General features: G+C 38.8%; 1 protein-coding gene across 2 annotated transcripts in view; it reads left to right on the forward strand.

The window, feature by feature from the left end:
* Positions 1-254: 254 nt before the first annotated feature.
* LOC129775801 (transcription factor hamlet) overlaps positions 255-26048 on the forward strand; it is a 282723-nt gene continuing 256929 nt past the window's right edge. For both annotated transcript variants that reach the window (XM_055780903.1, XM_055780905.1), the window contains exon 1: positions 255-879. In XM_055780903.1, coding sequence (XP_055636878.1) covers positions 843-879 — 37 coding nt within the window. In that variant the 5' untranslated portion in view covers positions 255-842. The remainder of the gene's footprint in view (positions 880-26048) is intronic.

A 26048-nucleotide genomic window follows, 5' to 3' on the forward strand; every position in this document is an offset into this window, starting at 1 on the left:
AGAGCCCCAGCATGTCGGTGAATTGTGTTTTTATATAAATTACAGTAATTATTCTATTCTCAATGAGCGCCCGGAGAGAATCCCGCGCGATTCCGCGCCTAGCTTCGGGGGCGAGGATCGCAATAAAGGAACTAGGTGAAAAATATTTGTTTTCACCAGTGGCGCTGCTCGCTGGCACAGACCACACAACGGCACATCGGTCGCGCTTTTTTGTGTCCCCCCTGGAGGCCTGCCGGGAAGTTGGGTTTAGTTTGCTTCATGGCTTAACGCCAATCGGAGTGTGCAACCACGTGAGTCGCTGGAAACTATCGTAGTGTTTCACGGTTGCAGGCTGCTAGTGCCGAGAACTCTGAGCACACCACATTCACGCGTTCCGTCCAGTTTTAGCTTTCCGCCGTGCGGAAGACGATTGACCGGCCAAGTGCAAAGGTTGCGGCCGGGTGTAATCTGTTCGCTCCGAGGGCGGAAAACAATGCGTCAGAAGCTCCACTTGGGACGGTGTAAATGAAAATCTATCACGATGTATCAATTGGTTGGCTGTTATCACTGCAGTTGCTCATAGATGTTTGTCGGTGGTTTTATCCTGGAAGCTAGGATAGGATTATTGTGGAACGTGTTGGCTTGTTGTAATATTTGCGGATTACGGAACGTGCGGGAATTTTTTTTTCCATGTGCTCAGTTTGTAGTGCGAAACACATCTGGATCATAAAACACATGGTGTTCTGTGAAGTGTAAGCTGAAATATTGTTAATCTAGCAGCAGTGCGTAGTCGTGAAATCTTTCTTAAAACAATTATACAACTGTTGAACGAGACACTATTTGCCAAACTGGTACCATCAAGGATGCGCTCGAAATCCGTCGCGAGGCGGTTTGCTCAAGGTATTTACTTGATACTTCTCAGAAAGATTGTTTTCGAATTTTATCTACAGTTTTATTCGACTTAAATTGGGTAAATTGATCAAAAATCATGGGTCTATATTTTCGAAGACAATAATTACAGTAAAAAATATAACTAAGGATATAGTAAATAGATAATGACGAATTGAAGACACATGACAAAAAATCATTTTCCCGTATTGCTAAAATATTGGTAAGTAAACAATAAATAAAGGAGAATAGCATATCCTAAGATGAAAAGTTGAAGAAAACATAGTTTTCCAATTAGAGTAAAACCAATACAGGAGGGGCTAATTCAATACTGCTTTTTGAATCCATTGAACACGCATTTAGAAGACAGTTAAGTCAATATTTCGATTAATAACTGTTTTTTGTTTCAACTCCCACGGTTTGAACATATTCGGTAGAAGAACATAAAAACAATCGCTACTTTTTAAAGTGATGAACAAGAGTATTGATATTCATAACTAACATTGACATTGGTTTTAAGACATCTGACAGATATCTGTGACAGTACAAATCCTAGAAAGGTTACTCTGAATGATTCATATACGTTACTTGCAAGCGTTTGAGTTCTTTTGAGTTATGGCCGTCAACTTAAATTTTATGTCTTCTTAATTTGAGGCTCTAGTTTTTTTAGCACTCCTATACTGCCGTTCTACGCATAGTTGTCCCATGTTAATTTTTGATACTTTTCACTTTTCTTCATAGAACGATGTTTTTATGTCTAATTCCGGAAAAACACAAAAAAAAGATATTGTTTGTTCCCAGCTTTTACAAAAACAACATCGAGCTTAATTGTCCCATGTTAATATTCTATGCATAACTATCTATCCATGTATTTGGGTAGATCCATAATAAATAATTCGGTTTAAGTCAAGAATTTTATATCACGCTTTCAGCAGGGCTAATGCACCGCTTTCTGGTTTGGAAGAACGAATTAATTCTAAAACAAATAAAAAAAGTTTGACAGAACACGTGTATACTTTGTTATCGAATGCCTAATAACAATGAGATTTATACTTTGCAAAGGTGTTGCAGATCACTCCCTTATTCATGAAACGATGTTTTATGCATAACATTTCGGAAAACACAAAAAAAAACATATTCTTTATTCCCAATATTTCAAAAAACAACATCAAGTTCAATTGTTCAATGTTGCTATTCTAGGCATAACTGTCCCACCATGAATTTTAACCGTTTGAGTGCGGAGTAAATTTTGTTAGCATATGCCAAAAATGCGGATGAGTTTGGGTATATTTAAAAAATACTGAAGAGCTTAGAAAACTAATTAGGTCCAACCAACCAACCAATACTATTGGAATTTGCGATTCATGGTCAACGGAGAGAGTTTTTCTCAAAATATATACAAACACGTTCACTTTCGCAAAAACATCTGGGATTTGCAACGGACAGTCGGATTTTCATCAATGAGTATCTATCTCCAGCGACAAGAGGCACTCTATCTACGGCCCTGAGGATGAAGGAGAAAGGCAAACTGATGAAGGTGTACACTAGAAATGGGGTTATACATACACACTACGGAGGACCTACTGAAGGCGCTGGAAATGCCACTGTGCAACAAACCCTTTCCTTTATTATTTCTGTTTATTCATTCCTTCCATTCCATCCTTTGTTTCCCTTGAATCCTTTCTGAAAGTTTTTTTTCTGACAACCTTATCCATTTTCGTTTCTGATTTTTCCTTCCATTCCATCCTTAAGCTTCTCCCGTGATTCCCTCCTGAAAGTTTTACTGGACTACGCTGGTGCTACGTTCGGGCTGCTGTTGATGTCGTTGGCTGTTGTTGCTGGGTGCATGCTGCTGGTTGCTTCAAGTACTACGGATCTATGTTGCTGCTAATTATTACGTTTCACTAGTATGGATAACTCAAATGGTATTCAATACAATCACTACAATCACGCGTCACAGTAGTATATATACATAGCTTTTTTATGATGTTTGTAATTTTAAGTAAATGTAGTTTAAATTTGGCTATATCAACACACCTTTTATGAAATTGTTTTCTTAGTTGCTCTCATGTATCCTAATGGATGATCTTAATCCAACTAACAAAACCTTTTCGAATGTGTGTTTACCGGGTGTTGTGTTAAAATCGGCTCTTCCGAATAATAATTTATCGGTTTGTTGTTTGAATATTCAAAGCATCTGTGCTAAGAGATTGAGCAAATTTGAAGAGCTTAACCAGATTATCAGTACATCGGGCGTTGTATGTATTGTAGGATCATGGCTTAATGAAAAAGTCAATGATAATGTTGTGTACATCGATGGATACAATACTGTAAGACATGATAGAGTATGTAGGCTGGGTGGAGGAATCTTGTTTTACATCAAAAGTTCTATAAAGCACAAGATGGTTAGCACATCGTATAACGTGGGTATGAATAACACTGAATTTATCTTCATTGAAATTTCAATGAATAACAACAAAATATTGCTGGGAACGGTTTACAATCATCCGTGTTTGTCAAGTAGTGAACTACTTTATGCCAAAATTAGTGAGATTGGTGTTGCATACACTGATATAATCATACTCGGTGACTTCAATACAAATCTTTTGGATCACACAGATAAAGTATGTGAATTCAATAATGTTCTGAACAGTCTGATTTTTATGCTCATGGTTCTTCGCAATTAGATTTGGTATTGACCAATAGACCGTCCAAACTGATTCGCTTTAACCAAGTAGGTGTTCCGGGTATGTCCAATCATGACTTGGTATTTGCATCATTCGATTATAAAGGGTGTGTCACATCAAATTGCATCACGGAAAAAACGCTGTAGACATTTAATTTTTAGGAATTATATCTTCAGCTTTCGCTTATAATCAGATAAGAGTGTATAGATCACGTTGGCCATGCTTCACTGTCAATTTTTCGTAAATTTGGAAAAATGTCGTCGAACGAAAAAGAGCGTCGTGAATTAATCCTGTGCACTCATTTCGAGAATCCGGAGTTGTCACATAGGGACATCAGTAAAGCCAGCGCTACACGATGCTACGAACACCCTCGAATGCTGGACGCTCGATGATTCGACGCATCGTGTAGTCGACTGACGAGCTACGAACTTCCAATGTCGAGTGTCGAATATTCGCGTTGGAAGGTAATCCGTTCGTTGTGGATTACCTTCCAACGTGAGTCAAAGGATTTTTGTCATTCGTTGATTCGACACTCGATGACATTCGATACAGCGCTACACGATTCGTCCGAATCTATCTTTGACAGATTGGTTTGTTTACAAGTTTTAGATGAAGGAACTATGAAATTGATTCATAAAATTCAAAATATTCGGCAAAATATTGCAGTTTAGTAATGTTGATTTCAAGCATTTTCAATTTATAGCCCGATATCAGTACAATTGCAATTTCAATACTCGCATCGTCATCCAGGTTCCTAACGTTTTTGATGGTAAATAAAAATAATAGACATTCGATCCAAATGCTCGCCGACTGTTTGGACCGATTGCATTGAATCGAACGTTCACTTCACCGTGTAGCAGCACATTCGTCACAACATTTGTCGATTCATCGAGTCAAATGTTTGAGTCCAACATTCGAGTGAAACGTTGGACGAATCGTGTAGCGCCCGCATAAGATGCTGTGAATCGTCCAATCCACGGTCAGCAGAGTACTAAAACGATACTTCGAGAACCTAACCATCGACCGGAAGGTGAAGAACGGCAAAAATGGATGCTCCGTCAGTGAAAAAGATCACAAGCGCGTAGTTAAGCAGTTTAGACGTGATCCGAGAAGTTCGGTCCGGGATGTCGCCAATAAGCTGAATTTGTCAAGTTTCACCAAACCAAGCCAAGCAGCGGGAGGGCCTGCGTACATACAAGGTTCAGAAGGCTCCTAACCGCGACGAAAGGCAAAACATGGTGGGGAAGACGCGAGCCCGGAAGCTGTACACCTAAATGCTGACGAAGCCGCATTGCCTGGTAATGGACGACGAAACCTACGTCAAAGCGGACTTTCGTCAGCTGCCGGGCTGTTGTTCTTCTCCGCAGAGGACAAATTCAGCGTTCCGGAGGAGATTCGCAAGCAGAAACTATCCAAGTTTGCCAAAAAGCACATGGTGTGGCAAGCGATCTGCTCTTGCGGAAAGCGAAGCGACCCCTTCGTGATGACCGGCACGGTAAACGGGCAGGTTTACCTTAAGGAGTGCCTACAGAAGCGCTTACTACCACTATTGAAGCAGCACGAGGGCCCGACCATCTTCTGGCCGGATCTCGCTTCGTGCCACTATTCAAAGGACGTGTTGGAGTGGTACGAAGCCAACGGGGTCACCTTCGTGCCAAAGGAAATGAACCCGCCCAACGCGCCGGAGCTTCGCCCAATAGAGAAATATTGGGCGATTATGAAGCAGGCCCTCCGGAAGAACCCAATAGTTGTCAAATCGGAGGCGGACTTCAAGAGAAAATGGATTTCTGTTCAAAAAAAACTACAACCTGACGTTGTACAGAACCTTATGGACGGGGTAAAGAGGAAGGTGCGAGCATACGGGCTTGGGCTCGAAGTATGAATAAAAAGAAAATGCCAAAAGTTGTTTAATAGTTTTTATTTTACTGTCTAAAATTTTCAAAAGGATCGGTCTACTGGGCGAATTTCTACAGCGTTTTTTCCGTGATGCAATTTGATGTGACACACCCTTTAATACTGCGGCTTCAAACAATATTAGTTCTTATAGAGATTACAAACATGTGAACCCGCAATATGTTCTTGAACAATTTAACAATATCTCTTGGGATATCTTTTTTAGTTCTGATGATCCTGATGTTCTTTTAGAATCATTCAATGAAAATATTATTTTCATGTACGATACATGCGTACCACTTAAAGCCTGGCGTTCAAAAAAGCTGTACAACCCGTGGTTTAATGCTGATATTCAACGAGCAATAATCGATCGTAATCTAATGCATCGCACATGGAAACAGTCAAGGGCCGATCAAGACTTAGCAAGCTTCAGAAGAATGCGAAACAGAGTAAGCTTAATGGTAAAAAATGCAAGGAAGATTTATTTTAATCAAATTTTTACTTCGAACATGAGTAACGGAGAGTTTTGGACGAAGATTAAGAGCATGGGATTAAATAAATCAACAAAGAGCTATGTGGATGATTTTTCGGCCAATGACATAAATGAGTATTTTTCAACAAATTTTTCAAGTTCCGTTCCTACCACTAGTTTTAATTTTAATGTAGATGACAGTGTTCGATCTACTTTTCTGTTTAGTTCAATTCACCAGTATGATTTAGTAAACGCAATTTACGAAATTCATTCAAATGCAATAGGATTGGATGGAATTCCCATTAAATTTTTAAAACTAATTCTGCCAGTATTGCTACATCCAATAACGCATCTATTCAACTCCATAGTGCGATGGTGTAAATTTCCAAATGGATGGAAATATGAAAAAATCATTCCAATAAAAAAAATCAAATGCAAACTCGCTTTCGAATCTACGTCCCATCTCAATTCTTTGTGCTTTATCAAAAGCCTTTGGAAGAATTATCAAAAACCAAATTTGCTCATATATCAATAATCAAAACCTTCTTTCACCATATCAATCAGGTTATCGTGCTGGCTATAGTACCAAAACAGCCATGCTAAAAGTAATTGATGATATTGCAGTTGTGTTAGACAAAAGTAATTCGGTAGTTCTGATTTTGTTAGACTATTCAAAAGCATTTGACACAATATCGTATGCTTGTTTATGTAGAAAAATTAAGTCATAATTTTGGCTTTCGCATTGAAGCAGTCTCTTTGATAAATTCGTATTTGAAAGGTCGTCAACAAGCAGTATTTCATGAAGGAAAGCTTTCTTGTTTCTTGCCTATTACGTCCGGTGTACCACAAGGGTCAGTACAGGGGCCGGTTCCTTTTTCGCCTTCCTTCAATTATTGAAATACTGCTATATACGCATGTTTGCTGATGATGTGCAACTATATTTCGACTGCACCAAATTCAGTATCGAACAAATAAATGTTATACTCAACGAGGAACTACAGAATATAGAAAACTGGTCTAAAGGAAATGTAATGCAGATCAATGCCTCCAAAACCAATGCTCTGTTCATATCACGCTGCAGACCACCTGCTTTGCCAGAATTGTTTTTGGAACACGAGAGAATACGTTTTGTCGACCATGCAACTAGTTTAGGAGTCAACATTGATTCCAGTTTCAACTGGGATAGGCATGTTTTAAAGCAATGTGGTAAAATCTATGGAGCACTTCGATCCATTTACCCATGGGCTTGTTACCTCAATACATATACAAAACTCAAGCTATTCAAGTCTCTGATACTTCCTTATTTTATGTCTGTAGATTATCTGTTGACTAATGTATCAGCAGCTGCACTTTATAAAATCAGAGTTGCTTTGAACTCTTGTGTGCGTTTTGTATAAAAACTTAACAGATTTTCTCGTGTCACTCATCTGCAGAAGAACTTGTTGGGATACTGTTTTTACAATTTCCCAAAAGCTAGGGCAGCCATATTCATTCATCAGCTCATTACTACTCGCAAATTTATACAACAAGCTGTGTCTATTTCAAAGCGCTCGATTGCGTAAATTCATTATACTGCGATACGAAACTGCACAATATGGTAGATCATTTTTCGTAAGAGGAGTTGTTCACTGGAATGAACTTCCCCAGGATATACCCAGGATATATCTTCCCCAGGAAATCGCGAAATTTTCTAGTTTGTAATTTTTTGTATTAGTTTGTTATTTTTGTACTCGTTCAGATTTTTTTTTGTCTCAATAATTCGTGGCGCACTTCATGTATACTTATTTTTTCGTTTGTAACTAAAAAAGACAACAACAAGAGACAAAAAGAGAGTACAGAGAGTAGAGAGTAGGGAGAGTAGGTACAGTAGAGCGAGTAGAGAGTAGAGAGAGCAGAGAGTAGAGAGAGTAGAGAGTAGGGAGAGTAGAGAGAGTAGAAAGTAGGGAGAGTAGAAAGTAGGGAGAGTAGAGAGAGTGCAGAATAGAGAGAGCACAGAGTAGAGAGTAGAGATATTAGAGAGTAGAGAGTAGTGAGTTGAGAGAGTAGAGAGTAGAGAGACTACAGAGTAGAGAGTAGAGGTAGTAGAGAGTAGAGATAGTGGAGAGAGTAGAGAGAGTAGAGAGAGTAGAGAGAGTAGAGAGAGTAGAGAGAGTAGAGAGTAGAGAGAGTAAAGAGAGTAGAAAGAGTAGAGAGTAGGGAGAGTAGAGTGGATAGAGAGTAGAGAGTAGAGAGAGTAGGGAGAGTAGAGAGAGTAGGGAGAGTAGAGAGAGTGGAGAGTAGAGAAAGTAGAGAGAGTAGAGAGTAGAGAGAGTAGACAGAGTACAGAGTAGAGAGTAGAGATAGTACAGAATGGAGAGTAGAGAAAAGAGGGAGTAGAGAGTAGAGAGAGTAGAGAGTAGATAGAGTAGAGAGAGTAGAGAGTAGATAATAGAGAGAGTAGAGAGTAGATAATAGAGAGAGAAGAGAGTAGAGAGGGTAGAGAGTAGAGTCGAGAGTAGAGAGACAAGAGAAAGCAGAGAGTAGAGAGAGTATATAGTAGAGATGGGCAAAACAGTTCACTTTAATGAACCGTTCAGTGACCAACCGTTCACTTAAGTGAACTAGTTCTTTTGAGCAGTTCACTCACTCTTTCGTACATTAGAGGGATATGCCAAATCATGTATAAAAAAGTGTGAAATGTTATGTAGGACTGTTCTTTTCATTCATAAAATGCTGTTTGTTAGCAATAACTCTGTGTCCGAATTTTGTTTAAAATATCTTAGCAGAATAGAAAATCAAACTATGATTTTGAAATTTTGATTTATTTTGAGCCGTGATTTATTATTTTCAGCACAAACTAGCGTTGCGCTGCTTTTCTACAATGTTTTAATAACTGCTATAGCAAAACTGTACCAAAACGCGAAAGACTTTCTCGAAATTATCAAGCACAATATGATATAATATAAAAACATTTCATATCAGCGACACAAATTTTTATTTACTGTTGAAAAATACTGTTTGAATCGTTTCGCTTTCACTTGTTTTTTTTTCATGTGATTGCATATCTTACTGAAATATTTACCCTCAACTTGAAAATATGAAATTAAAACTTTATTTGATAAATAATCGAACAATCCAATTTAAGAACCATCGTATCCTGAAATATTGCGTTTTATTATGAAAACGACAATACCGACATCTTATTTTTGTTATTTCATGGGGCTATCGTTTGTTTCCATTCGTTAATTTGAGGACTATTTACCTTGCAGCAGCATTCGTCTATCACTCGTTCGCTCGCCTTCCTCTTATACACCGATCACCATACACAGTTCGTTCTGAACTGTACGCACAGTTCAGCCAGCGGTCAGTTCGTTCTGAACTGTATACACAGTTCCGCCAGCGGTCATCGTATACAGTTCGTTCTGAACTGCATACACAGTTCATCGTTCACCGTTCAGTTCGTTCTGAACTGAACTGTATACACAGTTCAGCCAGCGGTCTTCGTACACAGTTCGTTCTGAACTGGGTAAGCAGTTCATGTGAACTGTTGCCCAGTAAAAAAGAACGACCGTTCGTTCACTCTTTTTGGTGAACTAGTTCTTTTGAACAGTTCATGAACGGTTTGCCCATCTCTAGTATATAGTAGAGGCAGTAGAGAGTAGAGAGATTAGAGAGTAGAGAAAGTGGAGAGTAGAGAGTAGAAAGCAGAGGGTGAAGAGTAGAGAGTTTAAAATAAAGAGCAGAGAATAGAGAGAAGAGAGAACAAAGTATAGAGTAGATAGTAGGAAATGAAGAGTAGAGAGTTGAATATCAAAATCAAAATTGAAAGAGCAACAATTGATCGCAGAGAAAGAGTAGAAGTTCGAGACATAGAGACATTTGGACTAAAACAGAAACATTGAATAACAGAAAAAAAGGTGCGAGAGTCTGTTTGAGTGCAACAGCAAAGCTATTCCAATGACTTTGCGGTAAACTTATTAAAACATAGAATTGGGCCGCTAGTAAGTAAATAAGTAAGGTTAAAACTAAGATTATAATAAAAAAACCAGAAAAAAATAAATACATTTGTTGTTGGGGTGTATGACCTGTTGGTCGAATTAATCCGTCAAATGTTTTACAAATAAGTTGTTTTCCAATGATTTTTCATTGCCAAAAATAAAACAGATCGACAAGTAAAACGTTTTTTTTTGTGTAGTGGATGAAACGGACAAATGGTGGGGGTATGACAGACAGGTAATGGGACATGCGGAGTGTAGAGGTTTATCACTCCCGAGATGAATACTTTTATTCAACTGAGATGAGAAATCATTTCGAATGTCAATAAAGTGCTGGAAAGATCGAATTAATTCACCAAGAAGTGATATTGTCCATTTCAGAAGTATTACTTCAACTATTTCGCTTCTGGCTGCGATCAGCAGTTGAGGAAGACACATTTGAAGATTCGATTTCCGCTTACTTCTAATTCTAATTCTTTAGGAATAGAATGAACGAATGCACCAATAATATTTCAATGATTTTTTTTTATTCGCCGCTATCATGCTTGCATTGAGAGAAGGAGAAGTATAAATTGGCTGCTCAGCGGACACAAAATTCAGTCCCGCTCTAGGCAGCAATCAGCTAACTCCATGTGTTAAACTTGAGAGTTAATTTGGAAATGTTGTTGTCAATCAAATTATGAGGAATGCTCTTGTCAGAGACGTTTAATTCACGGGATAACTCTCTCAAACCTTAATGACACATTCTGAGCTCCATTCCTTTTATTTTGTCGATGTGGCAATTCGTTCATTTCTTCCCGTTCGTCTTTGAATGCCTTAAAGTATGCATATATATGAGTAACCAATTGTATTCTGTATATGTATATTAGGGTGCCAATGAAAATGGTAATTTTGAGTTACAAAAAGTTACCCCATAAAAATGTTCACCTCGAAAAAACACCCTATGCAAAATATCAGCTCAATCAGACTTAAGGGAGAGTGGCGCAAAGCGGTCAAAGCTTGAGTTTATTGAAAATCGAGAAATCGCCCAAGGGGGGAGTAAAGGAAATCGGGGTTTTCGAAAATTATTTTTTAATGCCGAATGTCTTAAAATGACATGAAACGTCGAGATCTAGTGTCATCTCGATATTTTTTTTGTCAAAAATCGGCAAAAATGGCGTCTTGTCATGCAATTTTAAGACATTTGGCATCATTTTTTTTAAAACCCCGATTTCCGCTGATTTTTCGGTTTCCAAAAAATTCAAATTTTAACGTTTGCGACACCAGTAAATGAAGTCCGAATGAGCTAATATTTTGCATAGGGTATATTATTGTGCAAATCAACATTTCGTAGCAAATTCAGAATGAAAAATCGAGATAACTATTTTTATGGGCACCCTAAGCCATGCTTTTCATTTCGCATGCCGAAAAAAAACTAAGTTCCAGAGTGCCGATTTTTGATAAAACAAAATTTTCGAGATGACACTAGATCTCGACGTTTCATGCCATTTTAAGACATTTGGCATCGAGATTTATTTTTCGAAAATCTCGATTTCCTTTATTCCCCCTTGGGTGATTTTTCGATTTTCAAAAAACTCAAACTTTGACCGCTTTGCGCCACTCTCCCTTAAGTCCGATTGAGCTGATACTTTGCATAAGGTGTTTTTTCGAGGTGGTGAACATGTTGTATAGGGTAACTTTTTGAAATTTTAGGGTTGATTTTTTCCCATACATTCATTGGCACCCTAGTGTTTACCCGTTAAAAACGGTACGTTTGGTCAGCCTATAATAATTCATATCTGAAATCGCTGAGCAAAAAAGTAACTCAATTCTTAATGACGCTGTAAACAAACTAAATGACAGATCGCGCCCAAAATTGGCAATGATCACTGAGAATAGCATCAACTAAAAAATTAAAAAATAAAAATGTTCAGCAGGAAGACTTAAAATCACAAATTCCTGGTATTTAGAATGTATATGCGACCGTACATATTATCAATATTATAATTGTAGGACGGCAAGAACCCATAATACATGTATGTAACTGAAGTTACAGGATGCAAAATCCCAGAAATACAATTTTCCTGCAACTGTTTATTTTGATTTCATGAACCGAGTGTATGCCCATTTTTGGATTTAGGGTTCATTATCTTGAATACCTACCAACAAGCTATTGTTGATGAGCACTTCTTTGCTACAACTTTTTTTCCCGATTATTATTTGTTGTGTTGATTTATTTTGATATTGAATACGAAATCATGTTTCCTACAACATTCCCGAAGAACAAACGGACATTGTTCCCAATCGCAGAGCGTTCTTAAATATAATCTACAGTTTCCCTCGAATGATTCCCAACAATACGGAACATTTCGATACACTGCACGGGTTGTGAAAACATTCCCATGTGAAAAAGTCCTGGACTTGAGAGCTGCGACTCAAGAATGATTGAAGTTAACGAAACTCGAAATACGTTCCAAAGAATCCAATGATACTTCAAGACACAACAAAAAAACAACAACAAATTCTCTTCCACAATTCACTTCCTCCTCCCCCGGTCGATTTGGTCGGGCAGAAAATTTGGTGGGTACACATAGTTTCTTTAATGCAGCATTATCGTTTTATTCTATCATTAATAATAACGCAAAACGGGTAGCATTGCTTGCGGGCAAAGGTAAATACTTCTTGTGAATTATACGAGACTTTCCGAGTGTTTGTTTGAATGTGTGTGTGTGTGTGACTCGTAAGAAAACTCGGCATAAAAGTCATTCTCGGGGCGGAAAGGCAGCAGCTGACATCAAGTGGAAGCGTCGTTATGCTGCACTCTCAACGCGGGATAGGATCCTGGGCCAAGGGGCCCTGGTATCGGACCCGCGCGCACGTATTCTTCCGCTCCGATGGGGATGGAATCGATTGTGTACAATGGCACAACGTATGGGAACCACACATGCAAATCGTGTATTAGACCCCGTCCTCCTCCGGCGGCGGGTTTGCTCATCGAGGCAAAAGACTTCCCAGAAGAAGCCACGGTGCTTCCAGTTATAACAGAGAAAAAAGTAAGACCGATATGGAAATCAATGAGGGCACGCTGGGCCGACATGCATAGTCACATCAGACTGAACCACGAGGACTCTTATTCTTCTAATTTATTATTATTTGTATGACTTGATTTTTTTGCTCCTTGCGATTACTGCCTCGGCTCTCGTGTGTGGGTTCTGACGTGGAGATGTTCAAAAATTGAAGATAATAATCTGGATCCATAGGAAATGAGGGTGAGGATAAATGTTCGTTCAATTTAATTTTCGCTGATTTTGATCAATCTTAATTAATTTATTTCTCCCGCTAACATCCCTAGTTCCCACAATCACGCACAAACTCTTTCTTCTTCGAGCGTCCCATTGTTCTGGCCGATGCGAGAAAAAAGGATTATGGAGCTAACGCAAATCTGCTTACCCAATCTGAAGAACTATTCGAGACACGCCACTATGAGTGGTCCTTTAGACTAGTGTAAGTCTATCGACTAACGACATTGCCGCTGCTGTTGATAATGATGATGATAGGAGGGAAGAATTCATTCTTCCCTTTTTCCCGGTGTTCGTAGTTTTCATTTAGGCTTTACACGGTCGCCAGGTGGAGGGAGATCTATCAACTTGGAGTCAAACTCTTGCATATGGTTTTCTCTTTTTCTCACCACAGCTTGCATTCCGCAGTGGGCATAGTTAACAGCGAACTTAAAACAATTTATTTTAATGATTATGATGATTTTTTATGCATTTTAATGAACACAATGTGGAGAGTGCACGAGAAGCACCGCTAATGGTTTTGTGCGCAGTGGTTCCACTAATGGTTATCCTGGTTATCGTTTGGAGCTTCAAAGTCTTTCCAGATACGATACGGTTCGCGTTCGTGTCTTAGTTTTTCCCCCATCGAGTACCTTGTCATTTCCATAGGAAATCTGGGGTAATTTGGAGGGCTTCGGGAGCCTTAATTCTCGGTCTGATGCAACTGGTTCGCTTTGAAAATGAATGCCCTGTGCATTCCGTGATCCATAATCTGCCGCAACTTATGAATATTTTTATTTTATGATAGCTAACGTGATGCCATGCATATCTGGGCGATTAGCGTGATAACTTGCCACGGTTCAGTTTCTGGGAAATTTGGATCAATGAGTTTGCTGGTTGAATAATACCAACAACACTGTCCACTTTTATCGATCGCCTCACGACCACACACACATTAGCGCGAGTCCACATAAAGCGACATGTCCCATTCACTGTCTGCGCCAAGAGCGACATTAGCGAAGAAGGTCCGTCTCATAATTCTCGTGTCCCCTTCCGCAATCGCTGCGGCGAAACACGCAAGTGGCAGGCAAAATTCCCGGTCCGGAGTGACCCGAACATGGCACCAAGACGGAGATTTCGTAGTCCAGATAAAAATTGACAAGCGAAATAAGTTAATATTCTTGCATGTCAAAAGGACAAAGGACATGACATGCAATCATATCACTCCGGACGCCATTCGGTGCCGTTTGGCGAGCGGGCGGCTTTGGCTGGCAATGCTATCCTTGTCCATCGTGCGCTATCGTCTTTCTTGGCTGAGGGCGATAAATCCAAGTCCAACGGAGGAGAAGGCACGAGAGCAAGAAAGACAACGACAAAGCCTACGAAGAACAAAAAAAAAATAGTAACAACAAAAGCCTCTCTAATGGATACGATAAATATTATACGTACTTATATCGTTTTACGACCTCTCCACTGCGGCGACGAAGTCGCTGACGACGATGGGGAGACCACCCATCGGTCAGTGCCACCCTCCCGAACATCCTCCACACCTGGGTCCTATGGAAGGAGTCGGTGAGCGAAACAGACTATGCCATCTATACCATCATATCATATTGTGTTGTCGTCGTCTCTTGCCGTTGTTCGTCTTTGGCGGTGGACATTTTCTGTGCGAGGCGAAGTCAAACGACACAAGTTTAGCCGCCGCCCGGGGTGGACGGGGAGAATTATAGTGCTAGTATATCCTTCCGTGTCCGGGGGGGTAAGATTGTGGGGTGATGATCTGAGGAAAACCTGCTGCGACACTGTGGATAGTGAGCCTGGTGAGCTAGTGGATGGTGGAATGACTTTGCAATGCTGTATTCAGTTTTGGGTGGCTTTCGGGGGGACGCAAAGTGCGTAAAGTATCTCTTGAAAAAAAAAAGAAAACACATGAACTATTAAACTTTGGACGCGCCTTCAGAAAAAAAAAAGGAATTTTCCACTGTATTTATACCGACTGAAGAGTTATACTTGAGAAGTGTGTGGGCATTTCAGAAAAAACTACAATTGAAACATCATAGTTAGTAAAATTTTCGCTAGCATAATAAAACTGTCTAGAGAGTTTGGAAGAAGTTTTCGGAAATTGATGTAGCTTTCTGAAAAAAGGTGCGTGGAACTACGAAACTATTTTATTGTTATTTTATTTACCTGTTAATCACTCCAGATTTTATTTTAAAATGCATTGAAATTATGTAAATAACACTTCAGTGGGGATGCTGTTGAAGATGGTTACCATGGTCGCAATTCCTTTCCTCATGTCAATGTACGTAGTGTATCGAATATTCACAGCGGTCACGGGCCTCATTTGTAGTTGACATACACTCGGTCACAGGCGATTATATTTTTTCCCACATTTCCTAACTACTCCAATCTACCTTTGCCAAGACATAAAATCAACAATAATCTGTCAAAAATCGAAAATATACAGAAACACTCTTCATCAGACAACATGAAAATCGACGGGGTGCCTCCACCAAACAAAATTGCACCACGGTGTGTGTGTGTTGAATCGACAACGTGAGGCTCTGGGTGGCGAACGATTCTCCGGTGGAAATGTACCTCTGGATGCTTGGACTTGTGAGGTCACAGGCGGAACTCTTTTGGGTATATAGTTCTGAGAAGAACTGATGAATTAATTCCTTCTGCTTGGTAAACGGTGGAATGGAACACGTTGTGAATGGAGCGATGCAGTTGATGGTGATGTTTTGTATTATAGAGGCTTTAAAATTTCTCAGTTCATCTGTCTAATTTTGAAAACTTAAACCAAACTCATGGCTTCGAAAATGGTCAAATTGAAACTTGCTGCTAGTGCTGTTGCTGCTGCTGAGATTGTTGCTGTTAATGTTGCTGTCTTGCTATCGCTAATGTTGCAGTTTACGGTTAGAAAATTATTAATCGCTCCGTTTTTTTCTGTACTATAGAGGCTTTAAACTACAAAGTTCATTCGCTTCTAGACTTGAAAAAGACCTTTTAGAAGAACAATCAATGACGGATACCAGCTGGAACTCACGGTTGTTCGCTGAATAGCCAGACGCGTAATCGTTATGGCTACGGAGTCCTCCGTAGTAGACGATTTACTGCGGGCTAGCTGTTTTTATACATCGTGGCTAGCAGGAGAATCCCACAGGTGGGAGACTTGCGATGCAACGTTTCGTTTTTCTTCGTGTGATGTAATATTTCGCTTTACGTTTTTTCTCATTCTTCCTTTGTATCGAGCCAAATCGTTGTGTGTGATATCAACATTAGGAAAGACTGTTGTCTGCTCGCTAGCTGGTGCAAGACTGTAATCTGACGATCTGTTCTGTTCTTGTTTTTAAAGGACTTCAACCTGAGGGTCATTCGTCCCTTGCGTGATTTGAAATCTCGAATAGATTAGTTATATCCAATAAGTTAAATACGGACGGAACATAAATTACAATATTTCCTCTCTCCACATTTACGAACGAACCCTACATTCGCACTTGATTCGCAGTAATATACAGGCAGTGTACCTCACCCATGAATCAGTTACTCATTACTGATGGTGGGGGTAGGTGCATAGAGGTGTTCTCCCGTGGCCGAGTGGTTAGCGTCACACCTAACATGCCGGGGGTCCAGGTTCGATTCCCGTTCTGGTCAAGGGAATTTTCCGTCAAAGAAATTTCCTTCGACTTGCACTGTGGTCACGCGTATTCTAGAGCTTGCCACTCAGAATACATTGAGGGCGTGTTATTTGGCATAGAAATCTCAACCAAGTACTAATAAAAATGACCCAAGTAATACTACGTTGAGACGGCAAAGTTCCTCTAGGAACGTTTGCGCCATTCAATAAGGTGTGCCAGATGGATAGAAACAAATTGTGAGAAAATGCTTCCAACTGTCAATTATTTAATCCTTCTACAGACTTGTTGATTGTGACACAATGCATATTATACAAATCTTTCGAATTTCGGACCCGATTATATGTGATTCAATTATATACAATTTTGGACTCGATTATATATAGTTTGGAATTTTTTTTTAAATCTGGATTATTTCAATAAGAAATGTAGCCTTTCAACGTTAAAGTGAAGTTTAAATGGCTATTACATGTACAGTGGGGTAAAAATCGTGATTTTGCTTGAATTTTCACCAGGAATTGTTTATATCGTTATTGCAGCCATATTAAGAAAGATGGAAGTTGGGCGTCAAAGAAAAAAATTGTAGAGCGGTTAAAGAACTTCAATTGACAGAAATAATCTAGTTTAATATAAATTTTTGGGATAAAATTAATAATAACACATTAAAAATTATTAACTTCGATGTTTTTTACTTCCAAAATGTTATTACTATTATTACCACTAATTTAGCTGTTCCACTACCTTCCGTAGCATACTTTTTAATGTAGAGCCAGTTTGAAACAAAACCGAAACAAACAAAAAATAACTCTGTCAATGTTGAAATTCGAACATATCCTGAGATAACCTGGATAAATTTATTTTTTCATGTGAGAAAGGTGTTTTCTGACTTTAAGGGGATCAATCAAAAATCAAATTCCTCTTTTATTTTCCAAAAACGAAAAATAAATGCAAAAAAAATTTTTTTTGACTTGATTATATAAAAGATTCGATTATATATAGTGAAAAAAAATCAAAAACTGTATATAATCGAGTCCGAACTGTATTAACGTTATCATTATTTCCTAAAGACATGACCTGTCTACTGATTTTTAAAAAAAATTGTTCATAACGTGGCAGCTTCCCCGTTACCTTCGCCACCATTCCCAACCCTTTTATTAATATTTTTTATAGAACACTGTTTTTATTTACTACAGTTTGACGGTTAGTGCAACCGAAATGCTAGATTCACGAAAATAAAGAAATGGTTTTTTTTATTTATTAAACTTTAATTTTTTGGTACCATTATTTTTATTATGGTCTAATATGAGCTGTATTTTTATTGTTGTGTTCGTCTTTTCTCAATAAATATTTGCATGGTTAGTAAAATTGGAACAAAATTTAAAGAAAATAGAAAAAACTGAAAATTGAAAAACTGCGTGTTTTAGAATTATGAATGGAAATTGAGTTTATTGTATCAAATATCTAGTCTATGTAATAGTAACACGTTTTGTTTTCGCAAGTGGAGAAAGATCTTGAACGAAATTGTATCTGATAATGATTTTAAATTGTATCGATGAGTGAAAATGTTTTGAAAAGCAATCAATTCGAAAGGAAAGTTTAACAGCTTTGGTCGTTTTACAAATTTGTCGGAGAATAACAAACTTGTTTTCAGTAATTCAGATGGCAGCTCTTCTATATTCATTACGGTGTACCAACGTAAACAGAATAACAGGTATATTACATCACTTGTGTCGAAGAAGAGGAAGAAGTTAATTTAACAATAGCAGAGCTGAAGGTTTCCATCATTTTCCGACAAATAAGTCGTTAAGATGGAAATGACATTCAATCGATGGTGTTTTTGCTTTTTTATTTGTCTGCCACCATTTGAACAAAGCGAGAAGTAATATACCTGATGTTTTATTTACGTTGGCAGCGTTCTTCCAACATACAACATAATTAAAACTTATTACGCAGGAATCTTTTCAATAAATATCGTACACAGTTCAAATTTACAGTTCTTTAAACAATTTTCTTAATGTTTCAATAAGACCCATCTGTTTTGATCGCCTCTCATCATCGACATTCTCTACCGTTAATAACTCAACGATAAAAGCGTTTCCTGATGTGTTCGACAATCAAGAGTGTAGAGATAAACCTAGTTTATCAAACTATATGGCGAACCTACCGCAAAATCTATTTGAAAGGCCGAGGTTATCAAAAGAGAAAGTTAATGAAGAAAATCGATCAGAACAACTAGGTCTTATTGAAAAGTTAAGCGTGAATATTTTACAACAATTACAATTTATACGAGGCATTACGGTAATACGGTAATTGAGTTCTCATAACACTACATATAAATAATATATGAGGGGCTTAGACTGAAAGAGGTGTAAGTGATTTGATTGATTTCTCTACATCGACTCTCTCTTTTGGTCATAACTTAGGGCCTTATTCCCGTATCCACTTACACTTACGTTCCCACTACACTTACATCTCACTTCACTTTTTTGCGTTTCCACCGATCGTGAAGTGTAGAAATGAACTTCGTGTAGAATGTGGAGTGGATACCAAAATGACCCTGTGTTCATTTCCAATGTCGTTCCTAATGGCGCGTTTACATTCGGGAGATCTATAGCTATAGATAAATTTAATCACACGGAAATAGATGTAAACGGGTGAGAATATGTATGATACTCTTCTTCGAGATATATATAACCACTATGTATAGGATAAATTCAGGCATATGTAAACGCTGGTGGATTTCTTACTGGTGAGAAATCACTAAAGTTGGATGCAGTTCTACTTCAGGTGAATAAATTCACTGAAAATGTGAATATACTCAGTATATAAGTTCGCGCTAGTGTAAACGATTGATGCGATTTCTATAAATCTCATCATATTTCTTCACATGAATATATCACTAGTTTATACCCACCGTAAAAGAAACGTCAGTTGTATTTTGTTTTGTTCAAGACGGGTCTATGGTATTAGGTGAGGCCGTTTCGTCAATAAGTTGGTTAGGGGAGCGGTATATGAAAACAGTACGGAAGAAAGCAGAAGGGGATTTTTTTTCCTTCAAGCACGAAAGAGATAGACTGATCACGAGCGAGCTTGGGCACAAGCGTATTGTGATTTGTTTACAAACAAAACACAGTAGACTTCCAAGATGGCTGAAGAGTGGTTTTAGCAAGTTGGCCCACCTTAGGGTTAAACTTCTACGCGCTTTGGTTTTGTTTATCCTCGAGTTGTGTCGATACACCCAGAAAATGGATTACTAAAAAATGCTTCCAGATCTTTTGTAATGCAAACAGTAGAATGTACAAATTTTCTATAAATATCACCAATCGTTTGTAATGCGGACGCTACACGATTCGTCCAACGTTTCACTCGAATGTTGGACTCAAACATTTGACTCGATGAATCGACAAATGTTGTGACCAAGGCGCCTAGAAGTATAGCCTAAGGTGAGGCCGTTTCATCACTAAGTTGGTTAGGGAGCGGTATATGAAAACAGTACGGAGGAAAGCAGAAGGGAAATTATTTGCTTGAAGCGTGAAAGAGACAGACTGATCACGAGCTAGCTTGGGCACAAGCGTTTTGTGTTTTGTTTACAAACAAAACACAGTAGACTTCCAAGATGGCTGAAGAGTGGTTTTAGCAAGTTGGTCCACCTTAGGATATATAATTCTAGGCGCCTTGGTTGTGACGAATGTGCTGTTACACGGTGAAGTGAATGTTCGATTCAATGCAATCGGTCCAAACAATCGGTGGTTATTTGGATCGAATGTTTATTGTTTTTATTTACCATCAAAAACGTTAGGAAACTGGATGATGAGGCGAGTATTGAAATTGCTGCCATAGCAATTGTACTGATATCGGGATGTAAATTAAAAATGCTTGAAATCAACATTATTAAACTGCAATATTTTGAATTTTATGAATCAATTTCATAGTTCCTTCATCTAAAACTTGTAAACAAACCAATCTGTCAAAGATAGATTCGGACGAATTGTGTAGCGGTGTATCGGATGTAATCGAGTGTCGAATCAACGAATGACAAAAATCCTTTGACTCGCGTTGGAAGGTAATCCACAACGAACGGATTACCTTCCAACGAGAATATTCGACGCTCGACATTGGAGGCTCGTAGTTCGTCCTACACGATGCGTCTAACCATCGAGCGCCCAATATTCGGGGGTGTTCGTAGCATCGTGTGGCACCGGTTTAAAATGAATGTCAGATGCAATACACATCCCTACCAACGATGGATTCATTTTACTTCGCGGTATTAGTAACTTTTACGATTGTCATTACTGGCAACCGCGAGGAAAATGTAAATATAACTTCATTAGCCTAATTACCAAGTTGTTAATTGAGTTGCACGGTACTACTTTCCAATATTTATTTCTTCACAGAAGAAGGTCGTATTCACTCAGATTCGGGACAGGTAAGTCATATTCGTGAAAATAAATTCAATTTATGTTCTTCAATTAATATTGATACATATTGGATAGCAATGATTTGTGCTCGTCTGCTGCGGGAGAATGCGGAGACATTACTTCAATAATAAGGAATCTGGGTACTTCGATACACAAAATCGAGCCCTGTCGAGTCCTAGTTCTGCCTTTATGCTGTTGGATTTGGTCAAGGACAACTTCATAAACGTTTTACAGACGATTGTGATCGGTGGCTCGATCAATTGGATTAAGCCTCACTTGATTCCGCCTGGGTTGTGTCAGCTTCGTGATATCTCCTGAATGTGTTTGGCTGAGAAATAATTACACGCTGGTCCTGGGAGATGTGAGAATTGAGAAGTCTGTCGTAGCTATTTGTAGTAATAATTGCGTATTTTGTTCTAATTTGTAGCCATGGATCAGACCCAATCGATGCAGGATCAGATGTCGATAGTTTAGATAGTTCAATCAATGAATAAAGATACATACAAAAGCTCAATAAGTTTATAACAATATATGCATAAAGGTTGGGTTAACATAACATGTTTAGGGTATATGTTAAACTAACGTCGAACCGACTGCTTATACTGGGTTATACTGGCCGATTTGACATTTGTTTACCATTGTTATCGCGTAATATGTATACTAAGTATTGGTAATAAATTTACTGAGTATTGGTAACATTTACCAAAAAGCTCGTCATATATACCAACATTTTGGGAGAGTGTATGATCGGTGATTATGATGAACACGAGGAATCGCTGTTTACACAAAACAGGAAGTGGGTTATATCTATGGTATAACCGCAAGGGTGACGTAGGACTATCGTTGATTTAGAGATCATTTGTATGAAGTTGAATCTGAATGAATGAATATTTGGAGAACTTCGAAAACGAGAGCGTTACGTTGGAGGCACAAGGTTTTATGCATCCAATATTGGATACGGAAATATCCTACTGATGGGGAAGAATAATCTTCAGAAGCTATCCTGTTGATTGCGATTGATTGAAAAATCACAAAACCTAATGTATTTGGTCACAGTGTTACATGGATAGAAAACATTAAAATAAACTCTTTCATATGAATGTAATTTTAAATTCCCAGAGGAACTGGCAGATTATTTTCAATAACGATTAGATATTTCCACATTTTCCTCGATACTGGAAGCCCACCAGTGGTTAATGCTAACTCGATAACCATCTGTTAATAGCACTTGATTGAAACATATTTGGTCACAGTGTTACATGGATAGAAAACATTCAAATAAACTCTTTCACATGAATATATTTTTAAATTCCTAGAGGAACTGGCAGATTATTTTCCGGATCTTTCTCGATCCAAACGGAAAGAATTCCGTGCGTGTATGTGTGTGTGTGTGTGTAGCGGCTGCTTCGAGATCTTCCCGGGGAACCGTTTGTAGCATCACTCTCCTCCTGATGGATTCCCTTCTGGCCTAAGGTGCACAAACAGGCTCTTGGTGACACCGTTCATCCGCGCTTTCATGATAAATGAAGAGCTTCACCACAACAGCGACAACATGCTCCAATCGCTGTTCAATTAGAACTGAGTGGATTTCCGAGCGGCGCTCGCTTATATACCGATTGGTGATTTCAATAGCCTATTTTGAAAGCAAATTTAAGACTATTGAAACATGTTTTTGGATCAGAAAGTAACAAGTATAGAACGCGTAGACATTTTATCTTACGAATGAAGTGTTTATCATACCATTTCGTTCAGTTGTTTAGGAGCTATTAACACTCAAAATCTCGGTCTCCGGCGTAACGCTTTCGTTTTCGAAACTTTGATTTTACACCCCGGTATAGAAATGAAAGACGTAGTCCTACGTCAAAAAAGAGCGTGAAGTGTAAACCAGAATAACATCGGTGGATGAACTCGGTGTATTGCTAATGAATTCTACCAAATGTTTACAGTGGCGTGTATTCCGGAATAACGTTGTACTCACTACACATTGTTTTCACGTGTAGTGTATTCAGGAATAAGGCCCTTAGTTGCAAACACATTCCCAACTGTATTTGACAATGAGGAAGATAGGTCAGAGCCTCATCTATCGGATTCTATAGCAAACTTAAATTGGAACGTTCTTGCAGTTGAGTTATTAACTAAATAAATAGTTGATGAAGAAAAATCGATCAAGTCACTTACACCCCTTGCATTCTGAGCCCCTCATATAAATTAGTTTGTATTGGTTAGAGGCATCTGGAAACACGATCTGTTCGTTTTGGAATACATTAGATCGACAAAGATGGCTGTTTGTTTTCAAACAAACAATGTATCCCTCGCTCTTCGTGGAAAGGTATGACATAGTCTCTCTTCTCACCGTTTGAAATTTTTAGCGATCTCCTGTTTACATTCTCTGACAATACGAAAATAGAGCAACTATCTGCCGGTATCCCAATGAACGACTGATCAAAAATACTAATCCACGATGACGGTGGTGTAGTGTAGGGTCTGGTGGCGAATTTTAATTTGGAACCATAATTTGGGTCCCAAACTGGATAGTGTAATCTCTATCAGATTAGAAACAGTTTCAAAAGGTTAAATTTTGAATGAATAATTTCTACTTCATGTTATTTAATTACTCGAAACACATATTGCTGTCTTCTATTCAACCATTTATATATTGTTAATGAAACTTTTCATTATAATATAAAATTGTCTTCAAAATTATTTTCGCATGAGATTTTTCACAACCTGCAAAAAAAGTGTTTTTCATTTATAATTCAGTTATAATTTAATGACATTAACATTCACAAGTTCGTACAGAGTCTATATCTACTGTGTTGTGGAACAATTAACTCTTCATCACAGAGGCATGTGCGAAGATTTTTTTGAAACATGTTAAAATTTGAATACCTAAGGCACCTAGTTTTTAACTACTTACATACTTGCCGGTCTCGCGTCAGATCTCCATGGTTCATGACTGCCCACTATAGCGTTGACTTGTCCCCAAGGTAGGATCTGGTCAACAGCCTGTATATTCACAACTAAGTTTTTTCGGCATAGCAAGACAACGTCGTCGGCCAGGTCAAGATCGTTCTGCTGCTCCATGGTTATCATCCCACAAGAGGAAAGAGTAATGGCGTCCTTGTCTCACTCCATCAGTATCCCGGATGTGATCCGACAGACACTGTCGTGCAGAATTTTGCACAAGAATGCCTCGTACTTGGTTTCGCTGACCCCATCTACGCCTGAGTGCGGCCTGGACAATTTCACGATTGAGTCGATCAAACGCCTTTTTCAAAATTAACGAATACCAGTAGAATAGAGTCCTGGAACTAGATTACTTGCTCTAGTATGATCCAGGACGTACTTATGTGATCCACACATGATCAACCAGCACGAACCCGACCCCGTGTAGTCGGAGAGTATTATCGATTTTATCCTGGATTCGGTTAAGGTTCACTTTACAAGGTACTTCTATAGTCAATTGCCACATTCGGTACGAACTCCTGCCTTAAGAAAATTAACTAGGATGCCCCGTATGATGTTGGCTGGAAGAGCCATGGTTTCCCCGATATCGCTGAAGAGTTTATATAACATCCGTTCTGATAGGGTTGGATCATTTTTTAACATTTCGGCAGGATATCTGGTGCTTACTTGGACTTGGCTTTGACTTCCATTAACGAGGGGCGACAAAAATGACCCGAATCACGATTAATACCGTACGCTACGAGTTCTGTTGGTCATTACTGTTAGAGATTTGGAAGAGCTGATCAAAGTGCTTGAGTTTAACTGTGCGATGTGTCAATAGGTTACCTGCTCGGTCTATTGGCAGCATTCTGGTATTCGTCCTAGCACCATCAAGGCAGCGAGAAATGGAGTACAACCTTGGGCCTTCTCAATTCCGGCTTTTGCCTTTCTCATTCGTCGAATATCTATCTGGTTTCAGCTGCTTCGTAGTTAACCGAGTATTTAATCACAAAGGTGTTCTTAATGCTCGTCCATTGTTCTTCGACAGTTCCATAGACTGGTAGTTCCGAAGCTTAGGTGTCAGATTGGTCGACGTTGGTTTTCACTTCTGGATTCTCTAGCCTCTGGATGTTGTACCGGCATCCGGGTTTCTTCTCGCGTTTTTGGGCACGTAAACGTAACTTACCAACAACGATAGGGTACTCAGATAGAATGTCGGCACTGCGCATGTTGCGGACATCAAGGGATGAGGTCAATTTGGTTTTCCGTTCGACCAACTCGGGAAACCCAACTGACTTTATGTGCTGGTCGATGAGTAAATAGCTATTCACAAAAGTCTAAAAGCAGCACCTCATGACATCTCATGACGAGCTCAAGGTCTCGATGTTGGACACAACTTTCGTGTTTAATTCGACAATCGGGACAGCTGAAGTCGCAAAACTAATTAACTGTATTCCGATTCCTAGCTATCGCCAGGCTTTCTGATGCCACGAATTCCTATTCCTGATCTCATAAAAAAGTGTCGATACAAAGTTTTGCGCCTTGTTGTTAAAAAAGGTAATAGGTAAAAAGGTAAAAAAAAGGGTAAAGGTAAAGTTGTTTTTTTTATCCCTTTTGTTTTATTTTAGGCTCATTGGCATTTTAGCTGTAACAGAGCCGAATTTTAATCGTGTACATGTCACATGTTTATCATATCTATAATTAGCACATTTACACAGTTGCCATTTTTCGGCGTTAAAATATTCCCTTCTATACCATTGCATATGGTACACATTTTTACACAGTAGCCATTTAGGCGTAAGAGTTTTCTATCTGTTCTTCCATTATCCAGTTAGACCGGACAGCGGAGACAGTTGATTGATCATTGTTGAGTTATTTATAGAACAGCAACCCGAT

The sequence above is a fragment of the Toxorhynchites rutilus genome, chromosome 3 (genome assembly GCF_029784135.1).
Source record: "Toxorhynchites rutilus septentrionalis strain SRP chromosome 3, ASM2978413v1, whole genome shotgun sequence".
Lineage (NCBI taxonomy): Eukaryota > Metazoa > Arthropoda > Insecta > Diptera > Culicidae > Toxorhynchites > Toxorhynchites rutilus.